The 24,265-nt window shown below is 40.9% G+C and overlaps 1 protein-coding gene across 1 annotated transcript; it reads right to left on the bottom strand.

Moving 5' to 3' along the window:
- Nucleotides 1-287: 287 nt before the first annotated feature.
- On the bottom strand, nt 288-23,098 carry si:ch211-251b21.1 (uncharacterized protein LOC571720 homolog). The gene is made up of 10 exons (XM_060930743.1): nt 23,029-23,098; nt 22,700-22,773; nt 17,025-17,056; nt 16,731-16,910; nt 7,751-7,977; nt 7,476-7,573; nt 7,132-7,349; nt 6,818-7,037; nt 3,871-4,115; nt 288-815 (listed from the first exon to the last, which is right to left on the bottom strand). The coding sequence occupies exons 2-10, from the start codon at nt 22,755-22,757 to the stop codon at nt 720-722; spliced, it is 1,374 nt and encodes a 457-aa protein (XP_060786726.1). The 5' UTR covers nt 22,758-22,773; nt 23,029-23,098; the 3' UTR covers nt 288-719.
- Between the last annotated feature and the right edge of the window lie 1,167 nt (nt 23,099-24,265).

The following is a 24,265-nucleotide window of genomic DNA, read 5'->3' as shown; positions in this document are numbered from 1 at the left end:
AAGATATGCAGTATAAGAGTGATAAGTGAGTTTAAAAGGGACTTGAACTTTAGTGCTGCTGCATGGAGCCACTTTTCATATTTTTTATCTATCTGAAATGAACCTGTTTTTCTGTTTCTTCTTAAAGATGTCACGTATTTACATCATCCCATTTTTTTTTTGGAAAATAAATGAGAAATTGTACCATTAATATTTTAATTATGCATTTATTACTCAGAATTTTCTTATAGTATAAAAGCAATACGAAGTCATGTAACATTCTTATATTCGATACAATCCTTCACTTTTCTCATTTCCAGTACATTCAAAACCAAGTGTTATTATTATTATTTTATTTTTGTTCAGATGAAATCTACTCTGGAAAAAGAAAAAAAAATCCTCCGCTTACATAACTAAAATGTTCGAATAGAAGTTACCATATATATTCTACATACTGTATACTGCTAGATCAATATGCATGCAGGAATGAATGACCGACTGAATTGTTGCTTTTATAATCTAAAACTAGTCAGTAAACATAAAAGTGCTTTTCAAGGTCCAAATTAAATTCTGTGAAGTGAATTAAAAAGTTGTCATGATGATAAATGCAAATAGCAATGGCTTTTCATAAGCAGTTAAAACTAACCATTCCTAAAGTGAACGCTGGGATCTTTTGCTCGAAACCGAAAAACAAGCTGATTGTATGAACAGAAATGCTGTTCTAATAATGTTGAGTGGATTTAAGCTTTGCACTTCTCAGTGGTTTCTGCTTGCATCTCCTCCCTTTTTCCAAACCGCTGACCGAGTTCAGTAGTCAAGACGGAACAACAGGATTTCTAAAAAAAAAAAAAAAAGACAGTCATGATCATGAAACATTAACACACACATATACAGTATTGTGCAAAAGTCCCAGGCAACCTATTTTTCCATACAAATTTCATTATAGATTTCTATTTGATGACTTCTACATTATCGAGTCAGTACAAAAACATTTTAGAGTCCAAACATTCGTCTTCCAGCACAAAATTAAATGTCACAGGGAAAAAAGTTTGTATCTGAGTAGCATGTTACATAAGAGAGCACTTTTCAGATTAAAAAAGAAAACATAATGAAGGCTGCTGGGTTTTGGTGCAAAATGAAGAAGCGAGTGTGACAGTCAAAGTGTCCAGAAGAACTGTGGCTGGTTCTGGAAGATGCTCAGTAAAACCTACAGCTCATTTCCTTATAAAACTACACTCACCGTACCTGAGACTACCATTTTTTTAAAAGCAAAGGGTCGTCTCATCTCATCTCATTATCTGTAGCCGCTTTATCCTGTTCTACAGGGTCGCAGGCAAGCTGGAGCCTATCCCAGCTGACTATGGGCGAAAGGCGGGGTACACCCTGGACAAGTCGCCAGGTCATCACAGGGCTGACACATAGACACAGACAACCATTCACACTCACACCTACGGTCAATTTAGAGTCACCAGTTAACCTAACCTGCATGTCTTTGGACTGTGGGGGAAACTGGAGCACCCGGAGGAAACCCACGCGGACACGGGGAGAACATGCAAACTCCACACAGAAAGGCCCTCATCAGCCACGGGGCTCGAACCCGGACCTTCTTGCTGTGAGGCCACAGCCCTAACCACTACACCACCGTGCCGCCCTGCAAAGGGTCGTCTCACACCAAATATTGACTTTGTTTCATTTATTATGGCTTACTGCATATAGTATTTTTTAATGTTGAAACATTTAATTTCATTATTTTTAAGCCATTTTGGTCTACCGCATTTCTTTACATGTGCCTAAGACTTTTGCACAGCCCTGTATATAAGAAGATACTGTACATTGTGTATTATGTTTTCAGACACTATTTATTTTTGCTATAGAGTATACTCCCAGTGCATAGAGGTGCAATCAAAAAGTTCCAAGACTGTTCCTGTTGTGAACGAATGGAGCACGGCACAGTCATATGTATGCAGCAGGAACGAGCAGGAACTTTTATGAGTCAATAATCCACGTAACATCATGCTGTCAACATCGTGACCTGTATTACATGTGCTTTTGTGACAACAAAGCAACACCTGCACATTTGCGATTTTACACAGAGAGCTAGCATCAAATTCTGTGTCAAATTCGTGAACTCAGCAACGGAGACCCTTGAAATGCTTCAGCAAGCCTACAGCAATGAAGAATGAGCCAGGAAAGGTGTTCTGAGTGGCATTCGTGCTTCAAGAGGTGCAGATTTCAGGGTGATCCAAGTATGTCTTGCTGCAGCCTGAGGGACTGGATGTAGGCGGAGAAAGATATAATGCATATACAGTACCATACGTATATAGGGCCTGAGACTCAGTGACACATTTGCATGCAGGAAAAACATGCAGTACAGCTCTTTGACACACACTGATACATCACTGTAGACTAAAATGAATTTGCACGTCCAATTAAACCAATTAAGCTCAGTTTTTATGTCTGAAATTGATCAGGTTTGGATGAATTCGTCCAATTGTTAAAAAAAAGTGTATGTACAGACCAACATCATGGTTGGACTCAAACTTTATATTTTCAGTGAGGACGGTAGTATATCACCAGTGTTGTGGTCCAGTCACTAAACCTCAAGTCCAAGTCCATTCTCGAGTCCCCAGTATTCAAGTATTCTGTCAGAGATGGTTGGGAGATGGATGTAAGTGCAGAAGGCGTGTTTATTAATACAAGTGAAGAGGGTAAACAATCCAGACCGGCAGGTAAAATCGTAAAACAGTGAAACAGTCAATAGGTTGAGTGAGGCACAAACAGGCTATCGTAGACTCGGCAGAATCAAAGAGAAGAAACAGGAAATCGGGGCTCAGGAAACCAAACAAGGAAATAAGGCTCAGTAATGTGTCAGCAACGCAACTCAATACTTCGCAAAGTAAGTGTGTTTTCACAGTTTTTATATAGGCGCGCTGATTGCGCCTTAATCCTGTGCAGGTGTGAGTTCGTTCACGGCGCACGCACGAGAGTCCGCTTAGCATGCACTGTCCATAGTGCGCCCAAGAGTCTATCTGATGCACATGCCAAGGTGTGCAGGTGTGACCCTCTTGCACAAAATTAGTACAAAAATTAATGTAGATATAAATATCTTATGCCCAATTATTATGCCGTGTTAGAAAAAAATAAAGAAAAAAATCCAAGTCCGAATGCAGTGAATGCACGAGTCCGAGTCCAAGTCCGAGGCATCAGTGCTCAAGTCTAAGTTGAGTCACGAGTCCTTAAAATTAGGGCATGAGTCAGACTCGAGTACTACAAGCCTGTTTACCACTGCACTGATAAAGCAGGTACAGTATTAAATTATTTGGTTAGAGAAGCTACTACTATATTTTCAAATGAACAGCTTATCAAAACAGTGTAGAAATAGTTTTTGGTAGTATATATCAATGGCCAAATTGCACCACAAATTACATTTCGCCTTTGTAACATGTTGGTATCACATAATAATTATGCTATAACTACTGTATTTTAACCCACGGGCGGCACGGTGGTGTAGTGGTTAGCGCTGTCGCCTCACAGCAAGAAGGTCCGGGTTCGAGCCCCGTGGCCGGCGAGGGCCTTTCTGTGTGGAGTTTGCATGTTCTCCCCGTGTCCACGTGGGTTTCCTCCGGGTGCTCCGGTTTCCCCCACAGTCCAAAGACATGCAGGTTAGGTTAACTGGTGACTCTAAATTGACTGTAGGTGTGAATGTGAGTGTGAATGGTTGTCTGTGTCTTTGTGTCAGCCCTGTGATGAGCTGGCGACTTGTCCAGGGTGTACCCCGCCTTTCACCCGTAGTCAGCTGGGATAGGCTCCAGCTTGCCTGCGACCCTGTAGGACAGGATAAAGCGGCTACAGATAATGAGATGAGATGAGATGAGATTTTAACCCACCCACCTGCTGTAGGTTAGCAATGTTTCGTGATTTGGCAGTCAGCTCCATGAGGGCCAGAATGAGTCCCAGCCCTAAGCCAAGAGCCAAAAGCAGGAAGACACCCTTTAGGCTGCTGGGCTTCAGAGATGAGGCCTGTGCATTTTCTGCCATGCAGCTGCTCGCCCACCATTTATTACGCAGAAAATCCAGTTCTCCAGACTCGCTCAGCTGGAGAATGGCGATACTCAGGTTTTTCAGCATGGGAGAGCCTTAAAACACACACACAAATGCACAAATTCAGCTGCAGGTTTGAGCTGCAAGGAAAGTGCCGCAATTGTAAAAACCAAAACTGTTGGAAGGGAAGAGTAAGAGTATGATTGAGATAAGACTTGAAAAAGGATATTAAAGGACAAATCCCACTGAGTGTATAATTCATCTGACAACAAAGCTTAATGTTTGTGGTAAGAACATAACAGCATAGCATGGTCAGAAAGTATATTTTTAGTCTCTATGTTCTAGCTGGGGCGGCACGGTGGTGTAGTGGTTAGCGCTGTCGCCTCACAGCAAGAAGGTCCTGGGTTCGAGCCCCGGGGCCGGCGAGGGCCTTTCTGTGCGGAGTTTGCATGTTCTCCCCGTGTCCGCGTGGGTTTCCTCCGGGTGCTCCGGTTTCCCCCACAGTCCAAAGACATGCAGGTTAGGTTAACTGGTGGCTCTAAATTGACCGTAGGTGTGAATGTGAGTGTGAATGGTTGTCTGTGTCTATGTGTCAGCCCTGTGATGACCTGGCGACTTGTCCAGGGTGTACCCCGCCTTTCGCCCGTAGTCAGCTGGGATAGGCTCCAGCTTGCCTGCGACCCTGTAGAAGGATAAAGCGGCTAGAGATAATGAGATGAGATGTTCTAGCTGTCGCAGAGTTTTTACAACATTGTGTTGAGTTGTACAGTGTCTTGCAAAAGTATTCATTCCCTTTGGTGTTTGTCCTGTCTTGTTGCATTACAAACTGAAATTAAAATGGATTTTTGGGGGGTTGGCACCATTTGACTTACACAACATGCCTGCCACTTTAAAGGTGCAAACTGTTTTTTATTGTGACATAAACAATAATTAAGATGAAAGAAACCAGTAATCTGGAGTGTGCATAGGTATTCACCCCCCAAAATCAATACTTTGTAGAGCCACCTTTTGCTGCAATTCTCTTGGGGTATGTCTCTATTAGCTTAGCACATCTAGCCACAGGGATTTTTGTCCATTCCTCAAAGCAAAACTGCTCCAACTCCTTCAAGTTACATGGGTCATGTTGGTGTACAGCAATCTTCAAGTTACGCTACAGATTCTCAATTGGATTGAGGTCTGGGCTTTGACTAGGCCATTCCAAGACATTTAAATGTTTCCCTTTAAACCACTCCAGTGTAGCTTTAGCAGTATGTTTAGGATCATTGTCCTGCTGGAATGTGAACCTTCATCCCAGTCTCAAACCTCTGGCCGACTCAAACAGGTTTTCCTCCAGAATTGCCCTGTATTTAGTGACATTCATCTTTCCTTCAATCCTGACCAGCTTTTCTATCCTTGCAGATGAAAAACATCCTCACAGCATGATGCTGCCACCACCATGCTTCACTGTAGGAATGGTGTTCTCAGGGTGATGCCAAGTGTTGGGTTTTTGCCACACATGGCATTTCCCACGATGTCCAAAAAGTTCAATTTTCATCTCATCTGACCACAGAATCTTCTTCCATGTGTTTGGGGAGTCTGCCACATGCTGTTGGGCAAACTCCAAACGTGTTTTCTTATTTTCTCCTTAAGCAACGTCTTTTTTCTGGCCACTCTTCCATAAAGCCCTGCTCTCTGGAGTGTACCGCTTAAAGTGGTCCTATGGACAGATACTCCCATCTCCACTGTGGATCTTTGCAGCTCCTTCAGTGTTATCTTTGGTGTCTTTATTGCATCTCTCATTAATGCCCTCCTTGCCCGGGCTGTGAGTTTTGGTGGGCGGCCTTCTCTTTTCAGGTTTGTAGAGTTGACATATTTTTTCCATTTTGCTATAAAGGATTTAATGGTGCTCTGTGGGATATTCAAAGTTTGGGATTTTTTTAATAACCCAACCCTGATCTATACTTCTCCACAACTTTGTCTCTGACCTGTTTGGAGGCTCTTTGGTTTTCATGTTGCTTGCTTAGTAGTGTTGCAGAGTCAGGGTTCTTCCAGAACAGGTTGATTTATGCAGATATCATGTGACAGATCATGTGACACTTTGATTGCACACAGGTGGATCTTAATCAACTAATTATGTGACTTATGAAGTGAATTGGTTGGACCAGCTCTTATTTAGGGGTTTCATACGAAAGTGCATGCTGTGTAAAGCAAATAGTGCTAACCCCCCCCCAAATCCATTTTAATTCCAGCTTGTAATGCAACAAAACAGGACAAACACCAAGGGGGATTAATACTTTTGCAAGACACTGTATATGTACAGTTTCTGTGCATGTTCTGTCTGTGTCATTTTCTGTATGCATTTCTCTGAGTTCTCTGGTTTCCTCTCAACACTCAAAAGCATGCCTTTAAGTGGACTGTCTATGCTATATTGCTATAAGTGTGTCTGTGCATGGTTCCTGACAATGGGTGGATAACGTTCTTGGGATTGGTACCAGAGCCACTGATTCACCTGACCAGGATAAACCACATTAATATTTAAAAGATCTTTGACTTGAGAGCAACATGGTGAAAATTACTTATTTTTGTAAATATGAAACAAAGAATGTCTGTAGTCGTGGTCAAATTTCAAAACCTTACCTACGGTTAATTTAGGTAATCATTGATATAAAGATGAAATATATTGAAAATTTGAAAACAATTACAGTTGTAATTTCAACCATTTCAACTAACTAATTTCAACTAGTGGACGAGGGACAGACCTGCAGGATTAATCATTAGCCCCATGGTGATAGGTATGATTTGGTCGATGTGTACTTGCCCAAAGGAACCGCAATGCTGTAGCCTCTCATGCCGATGGTCTCAGGACAACGCATTAGGTTGCAGTAACGTGTCACAGCCAGATCAAGAGACACAGACTCTCCAATGAAGGCATATTTCCCCTCCTGAGCCATACGGATGCCGTCTTCCATTGACGGGGCAAAGGACTGTTTTCTTTCCATGTTTTCATAGATGCGCCGGTAGATATCATTTTTGGAGTTCTGGTTCAACAAAGGTGGGTTGTATCAAAGAAAATCCCATTAATATGTGGTAGGATGAGATGTTGGCAAATGGATGTTGGTCATTGTGTATTACCTTGAAGAAAGCAAGCGAGGAGGAGCCCTTAATTGTCCCATAATCAATGACATTTTGGTTCGCCAGGTCTTCAAAGCTCTTAACTGAGAGCTGCTTGTTATCCATGTGCAACCAAGCATTGAGGTTGGCGAAATAGCAGGCCAAAATAACCAATGAAAACAACCACCAGATGGCAGTAATCACCCGTCCTGAGAAGGACTTGGGGTGTGGACCAGCGCCTAACACACAAACACACACACACAAACTTTAACTTTGGTCTTAAAGGTCTAATTTTTGCTTAAATCAGTTTAAAATCATGCTACACAGATATTTTCTAGTATATAATACTGGACGTGTGTGTTCACCTTGAAGTGTTAAGGCTCCAATAGTGTACCAGAAGCTGTGTGAGATGGTAAAGTGATTTTCCTCCATCTGTGGCTGGCTCCATTCAGAAGGGCTGATTCTTTATGGGGGGAGAAACCCACACACACAAATGATGCATTCCCAGTCCGACTACATTCTACTGTCCTTAATGGCAAGTGAAACAAATCTAAATCTTATTTTAATAAAGTCCTCTATTTGATGATCTAATGATGTAATTGATGTAATGATGTAATTGATGATAAGATGTGCATCTTACCGGGCCACCAAAAAGACACAGAAGGAGGTAAGAAGATAAGCAACCAGCAGGCTGATCCACATTTCACTGGAGAAGAGGTTTAAAAAGCTAAGGTACTGCGAATCATCTGAGGCAATGTCCTTTCTCATGATAAAACTAAGGCCTGTCTGCATGAATGGCTTGGTCATGTCCACAGCTGACTCCCGAACAGCGGTGAGGGTAAGTGGAGCCATGGCCAGATCTGCTTCCTAATGAAAATACATGCATATACATATTCACTTGAACAGCAGTGCATGTACTGTAAGGTTATTACAAATGTTTCAGTGTAGACATGGATTTGCTTTGGGAGAATTGGCATCAGGGGTGGCTGCTATAAATGGTCTAGCAGGGCCACATCAAGAGAACATTGTTTGCACCTTTAGTATGTATATTTCACATCAAAAGCTTTAAAAATAAATTTTTAAATTACCTTAAATTATTTATGGTACATATTTGGACCCTAGGGCGGCACGGTGGTGTAGTGGTTAGCACTGTTGCCTCACAGTAAGAAGGTTCTGGGTTCGAGCCCAGTGGCTGACGGGGGCCTTTCTGTGTGGAGTTTGCATGTTCTCCCCGTGTCCGCGTGGGTTTCCTCCGGGTGCTCCAGTTTCCCCCACAGTCCAAAGACATGCAGGTTAGGTTAACTGGTGACTCTAAATTGACCGTAGGTGTGAATGTGAGTGTGAATGGTTGTTTGTCTCTGTGTGTCAGCCCTGCGATGACCTGGTGACTTGTCCAGGGTGTACCCTGCCTCTCACCTATAGTCAGTTGGGATAGGCTCCAGCTTGCACAGGATAAGCCATTACAGATAATAGATGGATTTGGACCCTAAGGACCACCAAACTAAAAGCTAATTAAAGGTACACCACATTCACTTTCTGAGGCAAAATATACATACTAAAGATATAAAACATGCCCCCTTCATGGTACCACCCCAGTGATAAGGAAAAGTAGGGTTTGGTACCTTTATTTCTCATCTCATTATCTCTAGCCGCTTTATCCTTCTACAGGGTCGCAGGCAAGCTGGAGCCTATCCCAGCTGACTATGGGTGAAAGGCGGGGTACACCCTGGACAAGTCGCCAGGTCATCACAGGGCTGACACATAGACACAGACAACCATTCACACTCACATTCACACCTACGGTCAATTTAGAGTCACCAGTTAACCTAACCTGCATGTTTTTGGACTGTGGGGGAAACTGGAGCACCCGGAGGAAACCCACGCAGATACGGGGAGAACATGCAAACTCCGCACAGAAAGGCCCTCGCCGGCCACAGGGCTCGAACCCGGACCTTCTTGCTGTGAGGCGACAGCGCTAACCACTACACCACCGTGCCGCCCTACAAAATTTTTTCAAAATTAAAAAACAAACATACTTTTCTTTCATTCCACTTTGGATTATTTTGCTGTTATCAAATATCTTAAGATGGATCATATTGAATTTATGTGGTATCAAGCACAACAGGCATGGAAGCCCATTTCTGCCAGGTTGAAAAGAAAAACACAAACTTTAATTTTGTTAGCAGCAGTATGTAAAAAATTGACGTATTTCAAAATTCTGATTTATTACCTAAAATATTTGACGTTTATGAAAACTGACAAAATTTGGACTTATTTTCTTGAAGTTATTACTGCAAGATTACGTTGAACTATGCCAAATGTGTAATTTGGTATACCAAAATAATGAATTATTATGTTTCATTTGTAGACTTTCCTAACGACCAAATAATCTTTTTTTTAAGAAATGTTTGTGATTAATTGATTAATAGGAGGTAGCCATTGATGTTTGATCATATTTTCAGATTATTGATCACTTGGCTCAAACTTCCTTTCAGACAGGGAGTAAAAGAGGATTTGTTTAATGGATGATATATAGGAAATGTGTAGCTTTCAAACTTGCGAAATAGTTACATAACTACAAATCTAGCTAATTTTATTATTCTCTGCTTTCACATACCCATAATGCCTTGCACCTTGGGGGGTAACCAAGCGACTAAGTCAGATAACCTTAGTCATTTCTTTGAAGTTACATGGGGAAAAATGACTTTTGCTGTGCACCAACTTGTTCAAATAACCGTAAAAGGAATCCTGATTTAAAGTTTTGTAGAATACCTAATTGGAAAGTGCGGTTAGTCAGAATTCGCCGTCAAAATTTTACACCGACAGACAACACACGACTGTGTTCTACACACTTCAATGGTGGAGTAAAGTCTGATTATCCAAGATACGAAGCCTACAACCCCCTCTGTCTTTGTGTTTAGTCATAAAAAGTGCAAAAACTGAAAAACAAGGACAAGTCAAAGAACTGAAAAGGACGAATTTATTTTAGGAACTGAGCCTTCAATAAAGCCCAAACGATGCAGTGTAAGTAAGCTTACATGCACTTCCTCTTTTAGTGTTTATGTAGGTAGATGGAATGTACCATTTGACCCTGTAGTCCTAACAGCTTTCTCTAATGCCGCTTTTCCACTACAAACGCGGCTGAGTCGGGCTGAGCCGTGCCGTGCTGAGTCGGGCTGAGCGGGGCTGTTGGAGTTGCATTTCGACTACAACCGCGCTGAACCGTGCTGGCTGGAAGTGGGTGGACACACTGGGTGGAGTTAGCGAAAGTGGGTGGACGTCACGTGATGTCGTTAAGCAGCGCAAACAGTGACATCAGTGATCTTTTAAGCGGTAGTCTCACGACCCGAATAGTAAACAATAAACATGGAGGACATGGAGTCGTTAGTGTTGCTGGTCTTGGTGCTGTGGCTTGTTGTCACCGACAACGCCAACAGATACTGGCAAGAGCGTATAGATGAGGCGAGGCGCATAAGGCTTCAGAAATTCTCGTAATTCGTAATTCTTCTTCTTCCGGGTTTGCGGTGTTTACAGATCCCAGCGCGCTCGCGGGGCGTGTGTGGGCATGTGAGGACACTCCTCCTCACCAATCAGTGCGCAGGGGAGTGTCTGCTCACGCCCCCAGCCTCAGTCGGCTCGCTTTGGTTCGCTTCAGCCCCACTCCAAAACGGCGCGAGTTTTAGGGGCTAAGCAGGGCTGAAGCGAGCTGAGTCGTGCTGGTTTTTGGTAGTCGAAACGCGAGCCGTGTCGGGCTGAAGTGAGCTGAAGCGAGCTGAAGTGAGCTGAAAAAGGGTAGTGGAAAAGGGCCAAAACAGGCCAAAGATTGTCATAATCTGGTAGCATATGAGCTCGAGGAAGATCAGAGTGAAGGAAATCAAAATCAACTTCAACTTAAAAAATAAATTTGACAACTCTGCTGTGTTTACAGTGCTTACTTGACTGAGTGAATTCCTTGCTCGTGTTCCCATGCACGAAGCGTTTTGTATTTTCTTATGGCATTCTCATCGTAACCAGCACCCAGCAAAAGCGATTTCACTGTGGATTCTTCTATGATCAGTGTCAATCTTTCGACGCTCTTCTGCCAATCTTTTAACTTCTGCAGGTAAGTCATTGTTGGAAGACCCGTGTTGACAAACGAAGAAGGCTGCTGACTCACTGCCATTCGAAGTAGAGATGTTCAAAGCATTCGATACGATACTTACAAGCGCTTTTTTACCGACTGATTTCTTGAAGTCCACAGAAAAAGCTTTATAGATTTCTTTAAGCTTTGGTTTAGTTAGTTTTGACACTTCTTTGAAGGTTTTAGGGAGATTTACAGTGGTGCTTGAAAGTTTGTGAACCCTTTAGAATTTTCTATATTTCTGCATAAATATGACCAAAAACATCATCAGATTTTCACACAAGTCCTAACAGTAAATAAAAAGAACCCAGTTAAACAAATGAGACAAAAATATTATACTTGGTCATTTATTTATTGGGGAAAATGATCCAAGATTACATATCTGTGAGTGGCAAAAGTATATGAACAATTGCATTCAGTATCTGGTGTGACCCCCTTGTGCAGCAATAACTGCAGCTAAACATTTCTGGTAACTGTTGATCAGTCCTGCACACCGGCTTGGAGGAATTTTAGCCCATTCCTTCATACAGAACAGCTTCAACTCTGGGATGTTGGTGGGTTTCCTCACATAAACTGCTCGCTTCAGGTCCTTCCACAGCATTTCGACTGGATTAAGGTCAGGACTTTGACTTGGCCATTCCAAAACATTAACTTTATTCTTCTTTAACCATTCTTTGGTAGAACGACTTGTGTGCTTAGGGTTGTTGTCTTGCTGCATGACCCACCTTCTCTTGAGATTCAGTTCATGGACAGATGTCCTGACTTTAGAATTCGCCCAGATGCAGCAAAACAGGACCAAAGCATGATACTACCACCACCATGTTTCACAGATGGGATAAGGTTCTTATGCTGGAATGTAGTGTTTTCCTTTCTCCAAACATAATGCTTGTCATTTAAACCAAAAAGTTCTATTTTGGTCTCATCCGTCCACAAAACATTTTTCCAATAGCCTTCTGGCTTGTCCACGTGATCTTTAGCAAACTGCAGATGAGCAGCAATGTTCTTTTTGGAGAGCAGTGGCTTTCTCCTTGCAACCCTGCCATACACACCATTGTTGTTCAGTGTTCTCCTGATGGTGGACTCACGAACATTAACATCAACCAATGTGAGCGAGGCCTTCAGTTGCTTAGAAGTTACTCTGGGGTCCTTTGTGACCTCACCGACTATTAGATGTCTTGCTCTTGGAGTCATCTTTGTTGGTCAACCACTCCTGGAGAGGGTAACAGTGGTTAATTACTCCTGGGGAGGGTAACAGTCTTGAATTTCCTCCATTTGTACACAATCTGTCTGACTGTGGATTGGTGGAGTCCAAACTCTTTAGAGATGGTTTTGTAACCTTTTCCAGCCTGATGAGCATCAACAACGCTTTTTCTGAGGTCCTCAGAAATCTCCTTTGTTCGTGCCATGATACACTTCCACAAACGTGTGTTGTGAAGATCAGACTTTGATACATCCCTGTTCTTTAAATAAAACAGGGTGCCCACTCACACCTGATTGTCATCCCATTGATTGAAAACACCTGACTCTAATTTCACCTTCAAATGAACTGCTAATCCTAGAGGTTCACATACTTTTGCCACTCACAGATATGTAATATTGGATGATTTTCCTCAATAAATAAATGACCAAGTATAATATTTTTGTCTCATTTGTTTAACTGGGTTCTCTTTATCTACTTTTAGGACTTGTGTGAAAATCTCATGATGTTTTCAGTCATATTTATGCAGAAATATAGAAAATTCTAAAGGGTTCACAAACTTTCAAGCACCACTGTAAATACAAAAGATTACGGTCAGTGTGCGATGCCATGTTGTTTTAGTTTGTTTATAAGGTTACCCCGCAAGGCAAAAAGCATTATGGGTAATGTGAAAGTAGTCAATTCTGCTAAACAGCTTTGGGCTATGCAGTAGATAAGATTAAAAAAAACCAAAAAACATTACTTGCATAGACTTATCGTATGTCCTATCAAAGATACAATGGGGCAAAAAAGTATTTAGTCAGTCACCAATTGTGCAAGTTCTCCCACTTAAAAAGTTGAGAGGCACCTGTAATTTTCATCATAGGTACACTTCAACTATGAGAGACAGAGTGGGGGGAAAGAATCCAGGAAATCACATTGTAGGATTTTTAATGAATTAATTGATAAATTCCTCGGTAAAATAAGTATTTGATCACCTACCTACAAACAAACAAGATTTCTGGCTCTCACAGACCTGTAACTTCTTCTTTAAGAGGCTCCTCTGTCCTCCACTCGTTACCTGTATTAATGGCACCTGTTTGAACTTGTTATCAGTATAAAAGACACCTGTCCACAACCTCAAACAGTCACACTCCAAACTCCACTATGGCTAAGACCAAAGAGCTGTCAAAGGACACCAGAAACAAAATTGTAGACCTGCACCAAGCTGGGAAGACCGAATCTGCAATAGGTAAGCAGCTTGGTGTGAAGAAATCAACTGTGGGAGCAATTATTAGAAAATGGAAGACATACAAGACTACTGATAATCTCCCTCGATCTGGGGCTCCACGCAAGATCTCACCCCGTGGGGTCAAAATGATCACAAGAACGGTGAGCAAAAATCCCAGAACCACACGGGGGGACCTATTGAATGACCTGCAGAGAGCTGGGACCAAAGTAACAAAGGCTACCATCAGTAACACACTACGCCACCAGGGACTCAAATCCTGCAGTGCCAGACGTGTCCCCCTGCTTAAGCCAGTACATGTCCAGGCCCATCTGAAGTTTGCTAGAGAGCATTTGGATGATCCAGAAGAGGACTGGGAGAATGTCATATGGTCAGATGAAACCAAAATAGAACTTTTTTGGTAAAAACTCAACTTGTCGTGTTTGGAGGAGAAAGAATGCTGAGTTGCATCCAAAGAACACCGTACCTACTGTGAAGCATGGGGGTGGAAACATCATGCTTTGGGGCTGTTTTTCTGCAAAGGGACCAGGACAACTGATCCGTGTAAAGGAAAGAATGAATGGGGCCATGTATCGTGAGATTTTGAGTGAAAACCTCCTTCCATCAGCAAGAGCATTGAAGATGAAACGTGGCTGGGTCTTTCAGCATGATAATGATCCCAAACACACCGCCCGGGCAACGAAGAAGTGGCTTCGTAAGAAGCATTTCAAGGTCCTGGAGTGGCCTAGCCAGTCTCCAGATCTCAACCCCATAGAAAATCTTTGGAGGGAGTTGAAAGTCCGTGTTGCCCAGCGATAGCCCCAAAACATCACTGCTCTAGAGGAGATCTGCATGGAGGAATGGGCCAAAATACCAGCAACAGTGTGTGAAAACCTTGTGAAGACTTACAGAAAACGTTTGACCTCTGTCATTGCCAACAAAGGGTATATAACAAAGTATTGAGATGAACTTTTGTTATTGACCAAATACTTATTTTCCACCATAATTTGCAAATAAATTCTTTAAAAATCAGACAATGTGATTTTCTGGATTTTTTTTCCTCATTTTGTCTCTCATAGTTGAAGTCTACCTATGATGAAAATTACAGGCCTCTCATCTTTTTAAGTGGGAGAACTTGCACAATTGGTGACTGACTAAATACTTTTTTGCCCCACTGTATATCATCATGCCAAAATGTAGAAATAATAAATTATGCTACCAATTCAATGTTTTTAGACAAAAAGTGAACATTTAGAGATAAGTCAAAATTTTGAAATATACCTGCTGCGAAAATAAAGAAAAAATATATTGTGCAATATTTTTTCTTTTCTACCCAGCATAAATGACCTTCCATACAACAGCACCAACAGTAGTCTAAAGCAGTGTTTCTCAACCACTGGGCCGCGGCCCATTAGTGGGCTGCGAAGCGCCATCCGGTAGATGGTTTGCTGAAAAATTTTCAAGTGGAATAAATATATTTGTGGGTAAATTAAGAAGAACAAGCCTTTATTTTTGTCACACTCCTCCCCTACATTTAATCCACACGTGTGCATGCACGCATACGTGCACACACAGAGCACAGAGAGAGAGAGAGAGAGAGAGAGAGAGAGAGAGAGAGAGAGCTATAAACAGGTTTGTGGGTAAATCATATGGGTCTGTGATGCCTGCTGGAAGAGAAGCGCAGGGAGGATTGAGAATCAAGCAGCTGTGGTTTGTTTACACCCGACACCAAAACTTGTAGCATCCTACCAACCATCGCAAAGATGCATACAAAGCCCAGAAACTCCTCTTTACCTGGGCAAAAACAATACAGGATTTATCTTATAGTGTCCTGATCCCCAACTCTTTAACCCAGCCACATATAAAAAGTTGTACTCCTCCATGCTCTTCCAGGTTTTCATCTGTGTGTCCGTGTAGAACGATGTCTGCAGCACCAGGTCATTTGAGATGTCGGGGAACTCAACGGATGGATAATTTTCCAACTCATAGTGAATGAATGAATAACTTTATTTAAACACGATAAGCTGATCAGTAGAGCTGGTGGGGTCGTGCATGCACAGATACAAATAATTACGAGTACAAAAGACTAAAAATATACACAATCTTTAATTTTTTTTTTAAATCTGTTGATTACCTGTTAATTATCTTCACATTAAGTTAATTAATACCATGCATAACTATTGTCTTTGTATTTAGTTATGGCTACAATAGGATCAAATTTTATTCTGCTAATGTCAAATTTAGCTAGTAAAGTTTTCTTTCATAGGAAAAAGTCTTCTTTGTTAGCGTGTAATGATCTAATCCCACTGAGTGGTTCCTATATCCACTTTTTTTGAGTGTACTTCTTGATTTTAATAACTTGCTTGTTTGTTGTACATAAACGTGGCAATAAATTCTTGTGTTCATGGACCAGACTCCACTTTTGGATCATTAATCCCTTTTGAGTGAGAATGCCCTGCATGCATGGTTTGGCTTCTGGCACATCCATACAGTTTTAAATACAATACCTACAATTAAAATTGTTTTTATTGCATTTATTTAATTACTGGGATTCCATCTGTAACAGGGAGTGATGTTGCATCCCATTAATACACTTTACAGTAGATTATTAGATTCTAATAGAATAGATGAGCCAAAAATAATTGGGGATCTTTTTTAATGGGCCCTGACTCGGTACAAGTATGAATAGGTGGCCCTCAAAGCAGAAAAGGTTGAGAACCCCTGGTCTAAAGAAAATACACAGAATTATATGAGGAAGCGAGGTGAGGCGAGGGCTGATTTCTTTCTAGCCCAGAGAGTAGATTCATGTAGCCTATCAGTGACACTCCTGTCAGGTGATTACAGAAAGAAAAATATTTTCAGATCACTTCTCTGACACATCCATAACAAATCATCAGTAGGGATTGAAAGGGTTTGTTTGCCTCACATAGTTTGTCCCATGTCATTCTTATTATGTCATCAATCACCGGCTAAACATGCTTTGATGTACAGGGTAGGAGATGCTAACAGAACTTATTTTCTAGACTAAGTATTACCTTTTTTTTTTTTTAATTATTTTATTTATTTTGTAATTGGAAATTTTAATTGGAACTCACCCCTCTCACAATTTCTCCAATCATCCCAACCCAGTTGCCTTGCTCGTCCATGTACCCATATTTTCCATCTTTCACCAAGCGAACATTGTACTTGAAGTCCAGTTTCGATGCAAGTGCAGCCAGCAAGTCCATACAGAAGCCCTCAAACTCTGAGCCTTTTGGCATTGTGTAAGGTTCTTGCTGAGGAGGAAAGTCAGTGCTGCTTAATCATTAAAATTAGTATTTATTCATTATTTAAAAACAGACATCCAAATCTAAATCACAAAACTGTTCTATTTAGTGCTTATCACATACCTTAATGGTGGTCACCTTTAGTGACTGTGGTTCTGGTGATACAAAGGATAATCACATTATTAGATTGATATCTACACTTTGTTATAATTTGGGACCTTGGAATGATAAGTTTCTATCAGATTTTTAAAAAATTATTTTACTTACCGTACATGCTATGGAGCACTTGCATGTGACGTCACATCCGATCCAGATTGTAAACAGACGCCACCTTGTCAGTCAAATGCCATATTTCCACCTTCTACTTCTACTTCTGCTTCTACTTCTACCTTTTCTTCTGGAAAAATCTCATCTCATCTCATTATCTCTAGCCGCTTTATCCTTCTACAGGGTCGCAGGCAAGCTGGAGCCTATCCCAGCTGACTATGGGCGAAAGGCGGGGTACACCCTGGACAAGTCGCCAGGTCATCACAGGGCTGACACATAGACACAGACAACCATTCACACTCACATTCACACCTACGGTCAATTTAGAGTCACCAGTTAACCTAACCTGCATGTCTTTGGACTGTGGGGGAAACCGGAGCACCCGGAGGAAACCCACGCGGACACGGGGAGAACATGCAAACTCCACACAGAAAGGCCCTCGCCGGCCCTGGGGCTCGAACCCAGGACCTTCTTGCTGTGAGGCGACAGCGCTAACCACTACACCACCGTGCCGCCCCCTGGAAAAATCTACTATATACAATTCTACTACAATGTCAACTCCACTGAAAATCAATAAAACATAAGACGAGTGGAATCCTGTGTCCGAGTCCTTCCTTTTCAAGTGTGGGAAACCCATGATGCTCACATACACTTGACAGTAGGCTGCCACAGGACCCTGACAGGCGTGCAAAATGGATTGCTGCTATCAGGTATACCATACATACAGTAATAGTGATAGACTACTGATACTTGATCTAACTGATAACATAAAATATTCAACCATAATAGTGGATATGGCGGCGCATGATGGGGATGCTGCGACTACAAGCTCTCCCTACCTGTGCACGTTTTTTATGTTTTTTGTGTGTATTTTTGCATGTTGTTCGTCTGTACCGGACTTCAATATCCACTACAACCGTATGGACTTACTGAACATTGGTTTCCAGCAGAAAATGACGGTTTGTAGCGATTTCCATCGCATGCACAACATTCCGGACGAGATAGCGAGACCAGCGGGGTATCAATACTTAAGTGACTTACCCGTCCAATGAGGATTGTTATTTTCTTGTTTACAAGATGCCACATCTGAGGGGGGCTGACAAATCCTGAATTTCTGTAAAGATAACTGTCCAGAGATTTATAAGCACGCAGTGCTTCACCACTGAACAGCGAGGGAAAGTTAATGAGGTAATTATACACGTCTGGGTATTCCACCTCTGGCAGTTCAATATCCACTGACACGGTCATGAAAACTACGTCTGGTAATCGATAAGGGTCACTAATCTGTAGGTCGTTTATTTTAGACATATATCTAGTTATCTGTTCATTAGAAAAATGAGCCGTGTTGTCCGTCGGTTGAAATTGATCCATTTTGTACACGAGTGCAGCAGTATTCAGCTGTGTTTTTGACCGACAAGATGGCGGCTGTTTACATTCCGGTCACGTGACTGCAAGAGGTCTATTGAATATTCAGCATGTGACAACTTCAAATGAATATTTTGGTGTAAAAGTATAAAAAAAATATAAAGTTGAAAAGTTTGCTTTGAAAAGTATCTGCTTTCAAGACATTACTGCTCAACATTTGAAAATCACAGAATTGTTAGATAGAAATTTACACTTCAAAGGTCGAACTGATTGCTTCTAGCTTGCTTGTGTGTATTCAGCTAGATTGCAAACCACAGGGTTGATATTACATACAGTACATTAATTGCATTTTAAGATTATCTTAAGCAAGAAAGGAATTATTAAATATTTTATTAAGAATGAGAGAAACAGTACTACTACATGGGAATAGTAAGTATGTTAAATTGGACAAAGAAGAAAGAAAGAAAGAAAGAAAGAAAGAAAGAAAGAAAGAAAGAAAGACAAAAAAACACTTTTTGTCTCAGTCTGAACTTGAACTCTTGCAAGGGATTCTTGGCAGCAAATGAAGCGTTTCAACATGCTGTGCCGTACTTTGTAGTGCTTTTCACATCGAGGCAAATATCCCCAAATTTACTAGACAAGGACAATATCCCTTTTGTTCTGACGCCCCCTTTCGCGTGATCCCAAGCTTCACGGCTACTAATCGTGCTTTAAGAGAATAAATGGCTCAAAAGGACATAGAGGGAGATAAACAGCGGGTTGTTGTTGTGCAGCCTATGGTACCTCCTGTGGTGGAACAGATGCAGAGTCCAAACTCCTGAGCGTTCCAACCCCTGAGAAAGAGACGCCACCAAGTGCTGGGAAAGTGCCCTCTCTTTCCATGCTCTTGGTCAACTGATTCTTCTGTCTAAATGGTTGTTCTTAGATTTAATACTTGATCTTTCGACAAAGCACCTTAACAAACATAAGACTTTGTGTGTGTGTGTGTGAGTGACCAGGTTACATAAGCAAACATCAAAGTAGGAAAGGAAAAGTTTAGAGGTTGCTTCATTTAAAAAAACAACAACAACCTGAAACTTATTTTCTAATGAACATGGTGACCCTGGTAAAAGTACTTAGATTCTTTACTCAAGTAAAAGCAGAAAATTATTTAAACTCTTAAATTTACTTAATTTGTGTAAAAGTAAAGTAGTTACAAGAAAGTCTGCGTCACTGATTCACTCACTGATTTTATTTCGTGATGTTAAATTAGAGCCCCTTTCACCATGAAACCAACGAATATGGGGAAAAATTAGATAGCGCTAATTATCAACAGAATTATTCCTAAGCTACAATGTTAGCTAACATGATGACCGTACAAAGAGGATGAATGCTAGTTCATGCTAGCTGCGACAGAACAAACTGCCTTGTTAATAGTGTTACAGTACGAGGTCTTATTCTAGCTGCCATGTTTATTAAAATTTTGATTTGTTAGCAATTTAGATAAGCTGCTTAAAACTGTCTAATGCGAAAAAGTCCTTACGAATATATGATTATAGAGAAATGTAGTGATGTAGTAAGTAGAAGATAGAGATTTTTCTTTTGAAATGTACATACATGTCAACCCCTATGGTTTATCCGTATTTAGTATGGATTTTGGGCTTTTGAAATTAATACAGGTGTATTGGTAAAATACTACAGAAATTATGCTTTTACCCTCAATTTTTTTTTCAAAGTTTTAGTACACAAACATCACAGAAGATGCCTTCACGGAATCACTCGATCTGCATTTCCGGAATAATACGAATCGATCCGAATGTCCACACATCATGCGCAGTTGTGCGAGTAGTCACCTTCCGGCTGAGCGTGAATTTTTCAAGCACACGAGGTGAGTTATGGCGGAGGTTCCACCCAAAAAAACGATTGAAGACAAAATCAAGGGGTCGTTTTCTTCCAGAATGGATGGAAATGTTTGATGGCATTATTCTTCCATTGAAACTAGGAAGTGATTAAGCCAATTGTTCACTTTGTAATCGGCATGTTAAGGTTGTGGCATCGGGGTTGTATGACCTAAAAGAACGTATGAAATCAAAGCTTCATCAGTGAAACGTAACAGAAGAAGGAATCAGTGGCCATTTTTTATTTTGCTCAGAAACAACCTAGTAAAGTTGGTAGTGACGATGTAGCGAAATCCAAAGTTGTGTTCTGCAATTTTATTGCACATCATTTCGGATTAAAGGAGAACTGAAGCCATTTTTAAACTTGCTTTATTTCTTAATTAACGTGTTATTCAATTACGTTTTCGGTTTTAGTAACCTTATATCATGACTCGTATTGGCAACTAATTGCAATTAAATATTATACTTATCAGCCTATTTGGTTTTTAGCCATGTTGAATTTAGTTTGTTTGGTCCACGGCCCGCCTGCGTCGCTTATCAGCGTGATCTTCACGAGACTTGTGTGAGACTTCGAAACGTGAAGTGTCAGCCAGGTGTCAGTGCTGCCATTTTGAAAACTGTTTTCCAAGCGAAATATTTCACAAAAAATGAGTTTAAATGACGATTACTGCCTACTTTTTTTTCAAACTTTTCTGATTGCTGGCAAAACAAACAAAACTTCCGGCTTGATTACATCAGCATTTGAAAGAGGGCGCGCGCGTCTTTTGACGACGTTGGCAGATGTCGGTCACTTTGATTTCTGCTTTACGTTTTACTTCCGTCCTACGATGTCTCGTACAGGTCTCAACGAATCTTGCTTACGGCCATTGCTTTGACATATGGACTGATATATTAAGTAGCATATTTCAAACACTCATAACTTGTTATAGCAGTGACAAAATAGCGATCAAAAATGCATTCCGATATTTAATAAAATGAGATAAATAGAATTTTGATAATTAAAAAATTTGCCTTCAGTTCTCCTTTCAATGCAGTGTGCAACATATCACAGTTTAAATAGTTATTACTGAAACAAATGGAGGTAAGATTACCTTATTTTATGTATGGTTATGTTAGCAGTTATTACAGATTTTTTATAGAAAGTAAGGATTTTGAGACACTTTAGTGCAGGTGACGCCTATTTGGGGCGGACATGTGTGAATGTAGTGTAGTAAAAGGGAAAAGACATAGACTCAAATTTAAATTGAAGTAAAGTACAAATACAGTACATAAATGAAAGGAAGATTTAAGGAATTGCACTTGGTTATTTTTCACATCTGTCCTGCACGTTGGTTTACTGTTATTCTGAAGACTTGATACGTTGGAAATAATGGAACCCTTCATATATTTCTTCATTGAGGGTCAAATGTCTTAAAGAGGACTGACAGTTCTACAAATTAAGTGTCACAAATGTCATTCTTCCAGCAAGTTCTTCCTAAACGTGTCATGTCCACGGAACTGAGGCAGTTTCAATGAGATGGAAAGCCCTGCAGGAGTCCATCAGTCACGTAGTGGAATTGACAACTAGTATCCTTTTTTATTTTTATTTATATTTTTATAAAATATGAAAAGCTTTCATGCCATCAAAGCCACAGTTGTGTCATGGCCTTGTCCTGCATCGCTGACTGCTTGGTTAGTGGGGGCTAATTGATTGCTCACAGTCATTGTTGGCCATGGCAGGCTCTTTCTACTATTTTAAATGCAAATCACTCAGAGCAATGGGGCACTCAGATGGCGTGCCAAAAGGCTGCTGTGACCATTGACAGAGTCAATAAGATGTCAGATTAGCATTGGCCCTTCCTGCATCCTGCTGGAAGATTCACTAGAGAAAAGCCAAGGCAAGGAAAGGAGGTGGAGTAAAATCCGTATTGATCGAATGCAATATCAGAGGTTTATGGAGAAGTTCTGAAGATTTACTGATCACGTCTGTTCATGTTCACAAGGATCCATCGTTTTTTTTGAAAGAAAACTACACAACAAATACACTAAAATGTTATCTATATAGGAAATAATATCTAGAATATCTAGTTTCCTAGCAATCAATCTGACAATGAATGAATGATGGTTGTGATTCTTCATTTAAATGTATTCCTTTGCAATAATCTGAGATGAATCCAAGAACTGTTACGAGAGCTGATGTATCACAAAACGAAGTTTCCACCAACTGAGCACGAAGAAGTGCAAAACAGTTAGACAATCAAAAAGAGTCAAAATTAAGTGTGTAATTTGTTGACTGTGGCATGACGTTACCTGCAGTGCAGAGGTGAACCACTGCTGCAACAAGCAAGAGAAGCCCCAGAGATGCCATGGTACTGATTTCTGAACTGAAAAAAAGAAGAAGCAACAATTCATTTGCAACACTAATTCAAATATTAAAGACATAGCACTAATGACCTCTCTAAAGCACTCGAGCAAGGTCACCTCACCCCCTGATTTCAAACGTTTCCAAAACAATGATTGTATGGTTCACAGTTTAGTTTATTCAACTCAAGAACTTAACATACACAAGAAGAAATGCAGACATAACGTGCAGGCCAATGAAAGAACACATTTATAAGAACATCAAACTTCAAACTTACCCTGTTTACAATCAGCTTCTCTCAATGTCTACTGCATCAAAGATCCCAAAATATAAAGCACAAACAAATACCCCAAGGCCAGACAATAGCCAATAGGGAAGAGTGGGTTGTTCTAGAAAGTGGAGGGAAAGGGGTGAGGGACTGAGACCACAGGAATGGGTAGGGGAGTAAGAAGCTGGATTCCAAGAAAAACATCTCATGAGTACATGACAATGTTCGAGACGCTACGTATGTAGAAATGAGTGAAAATAAGAAATTCAGGCCGCAAAAGATTTAGAACATATTAAGGTTTAGACACATAATATGAATTTTGCAACAAAGGCAACATATTTTCTATCTAATCAGAGAAACAAGATTGATAACTAAAAAGTTGTAGGATTTTGGCTGAAGTATACCACTATTTTCTTAGTGTTAGAAAATATAGGATTCTTCTTAGAGAAATCAATTGCTAAGCTCCTGTTTACACTGGGCCAGATACAGAGTTGGGTTTTTTGTTTGTTTGTTTGTTTGTTTGTTTGTTTGTTTGTTTGTTTGTTTTGGGGACCCATGCATAGGACATAATATTAATTTACAACATTTTTCAAGAGATCATGCCAAATCTACATGCATCCAGAAGTCTTAAACCTATAACAATTCTGCCAAAAGTGAGTTAAACTGGCTCTGTGATCGACCCTGGAGACAGAAACAAAAATCACTGTGATAAATACGGATCCAAAGGCCAGAGTCGCAGCACCATCGGAATGCTAAAGAAGCAAACTTTTGTATGAGTGACAAGAGTGTACAATCTCTGTCACTCACTGAGTCGTGCGAGTCCCAGGGCAGTTTTTGGGAGCACAGAAGGGCCCCAGCCTCTCACGTCCCACTAGAAACCGTCACCAAAGCAACTGCAGACCCAGGCATTCCTGTGCTTTTGTCTTCAGTGTCAATCATAAGCGGAGATGAATCCTTCAGGATTTTATGGGCATCATGCATGAAGAGCCAATGGGTACAAAGCAATGAACTAATACTCACAACAATACAGGGCATGACAGTGGGCACTTTGGGTCAAAACCAGCAACTGGAACTCTGAAAAGAGGGGAACAGAAGAACTTTTATTTCTGTTTGGGTCGGAGATGCGATCAGCCACAAAATGCGGGGCCAGAGACAATTGTTTCCCAATGGGAGGTCCTTGTGAAATATTGGAAAGGTTGAGCAGTGTGAGCTTGGAGAAAAAAGAGGCCACTTATACAGTGGTGCT

The sequence above is a fragment of the Neoarius graeffei genome, chromosome 10 (assembly GCF_027579695.1).
Source record: "Neoarius graeffei isolate fNeoGra1 chromosome 10, fNeoGra1.pri, whole genome shotgun sequence".
NCBI classification, from domain to species: Eukaryota; Metazoa; Chordata; class Actinopteri; order Siluriformes; family Ariidae; genus Neoarius; species Neoarius graeffei.
Note: the sequence above shows the minus strand (reverse complement) of the source record. Positions and strands in the feature narration are given on the sequence as shown.

Excerpts from the sequence above, each read along its gene's own strand:
- si:ch211-251b21.1 (XM_060930743.1), bottom strand. The coding sequence starts at position 22,757 with ATGGCATCTCTGGGGCTTCTCTTGCTTGTTGCAGCAGTGGTTCACCTC. Across the intron at positions 7,350-7,475 it reads TGGAGCCTTAACACTTCAAG|GCGCTGGTCCACACCCCAAG; the intron begins GTGAACACACAC and ends TTTGTGTGTTAG. Across the intron at positions 816-3,870 it reads ACATTGCTAACCTACAGCAG|AAATCCTGTTGTTCCGTCTT; the intron begins GTGGGTGGGTTA and ends TTTTTTTTTTAG.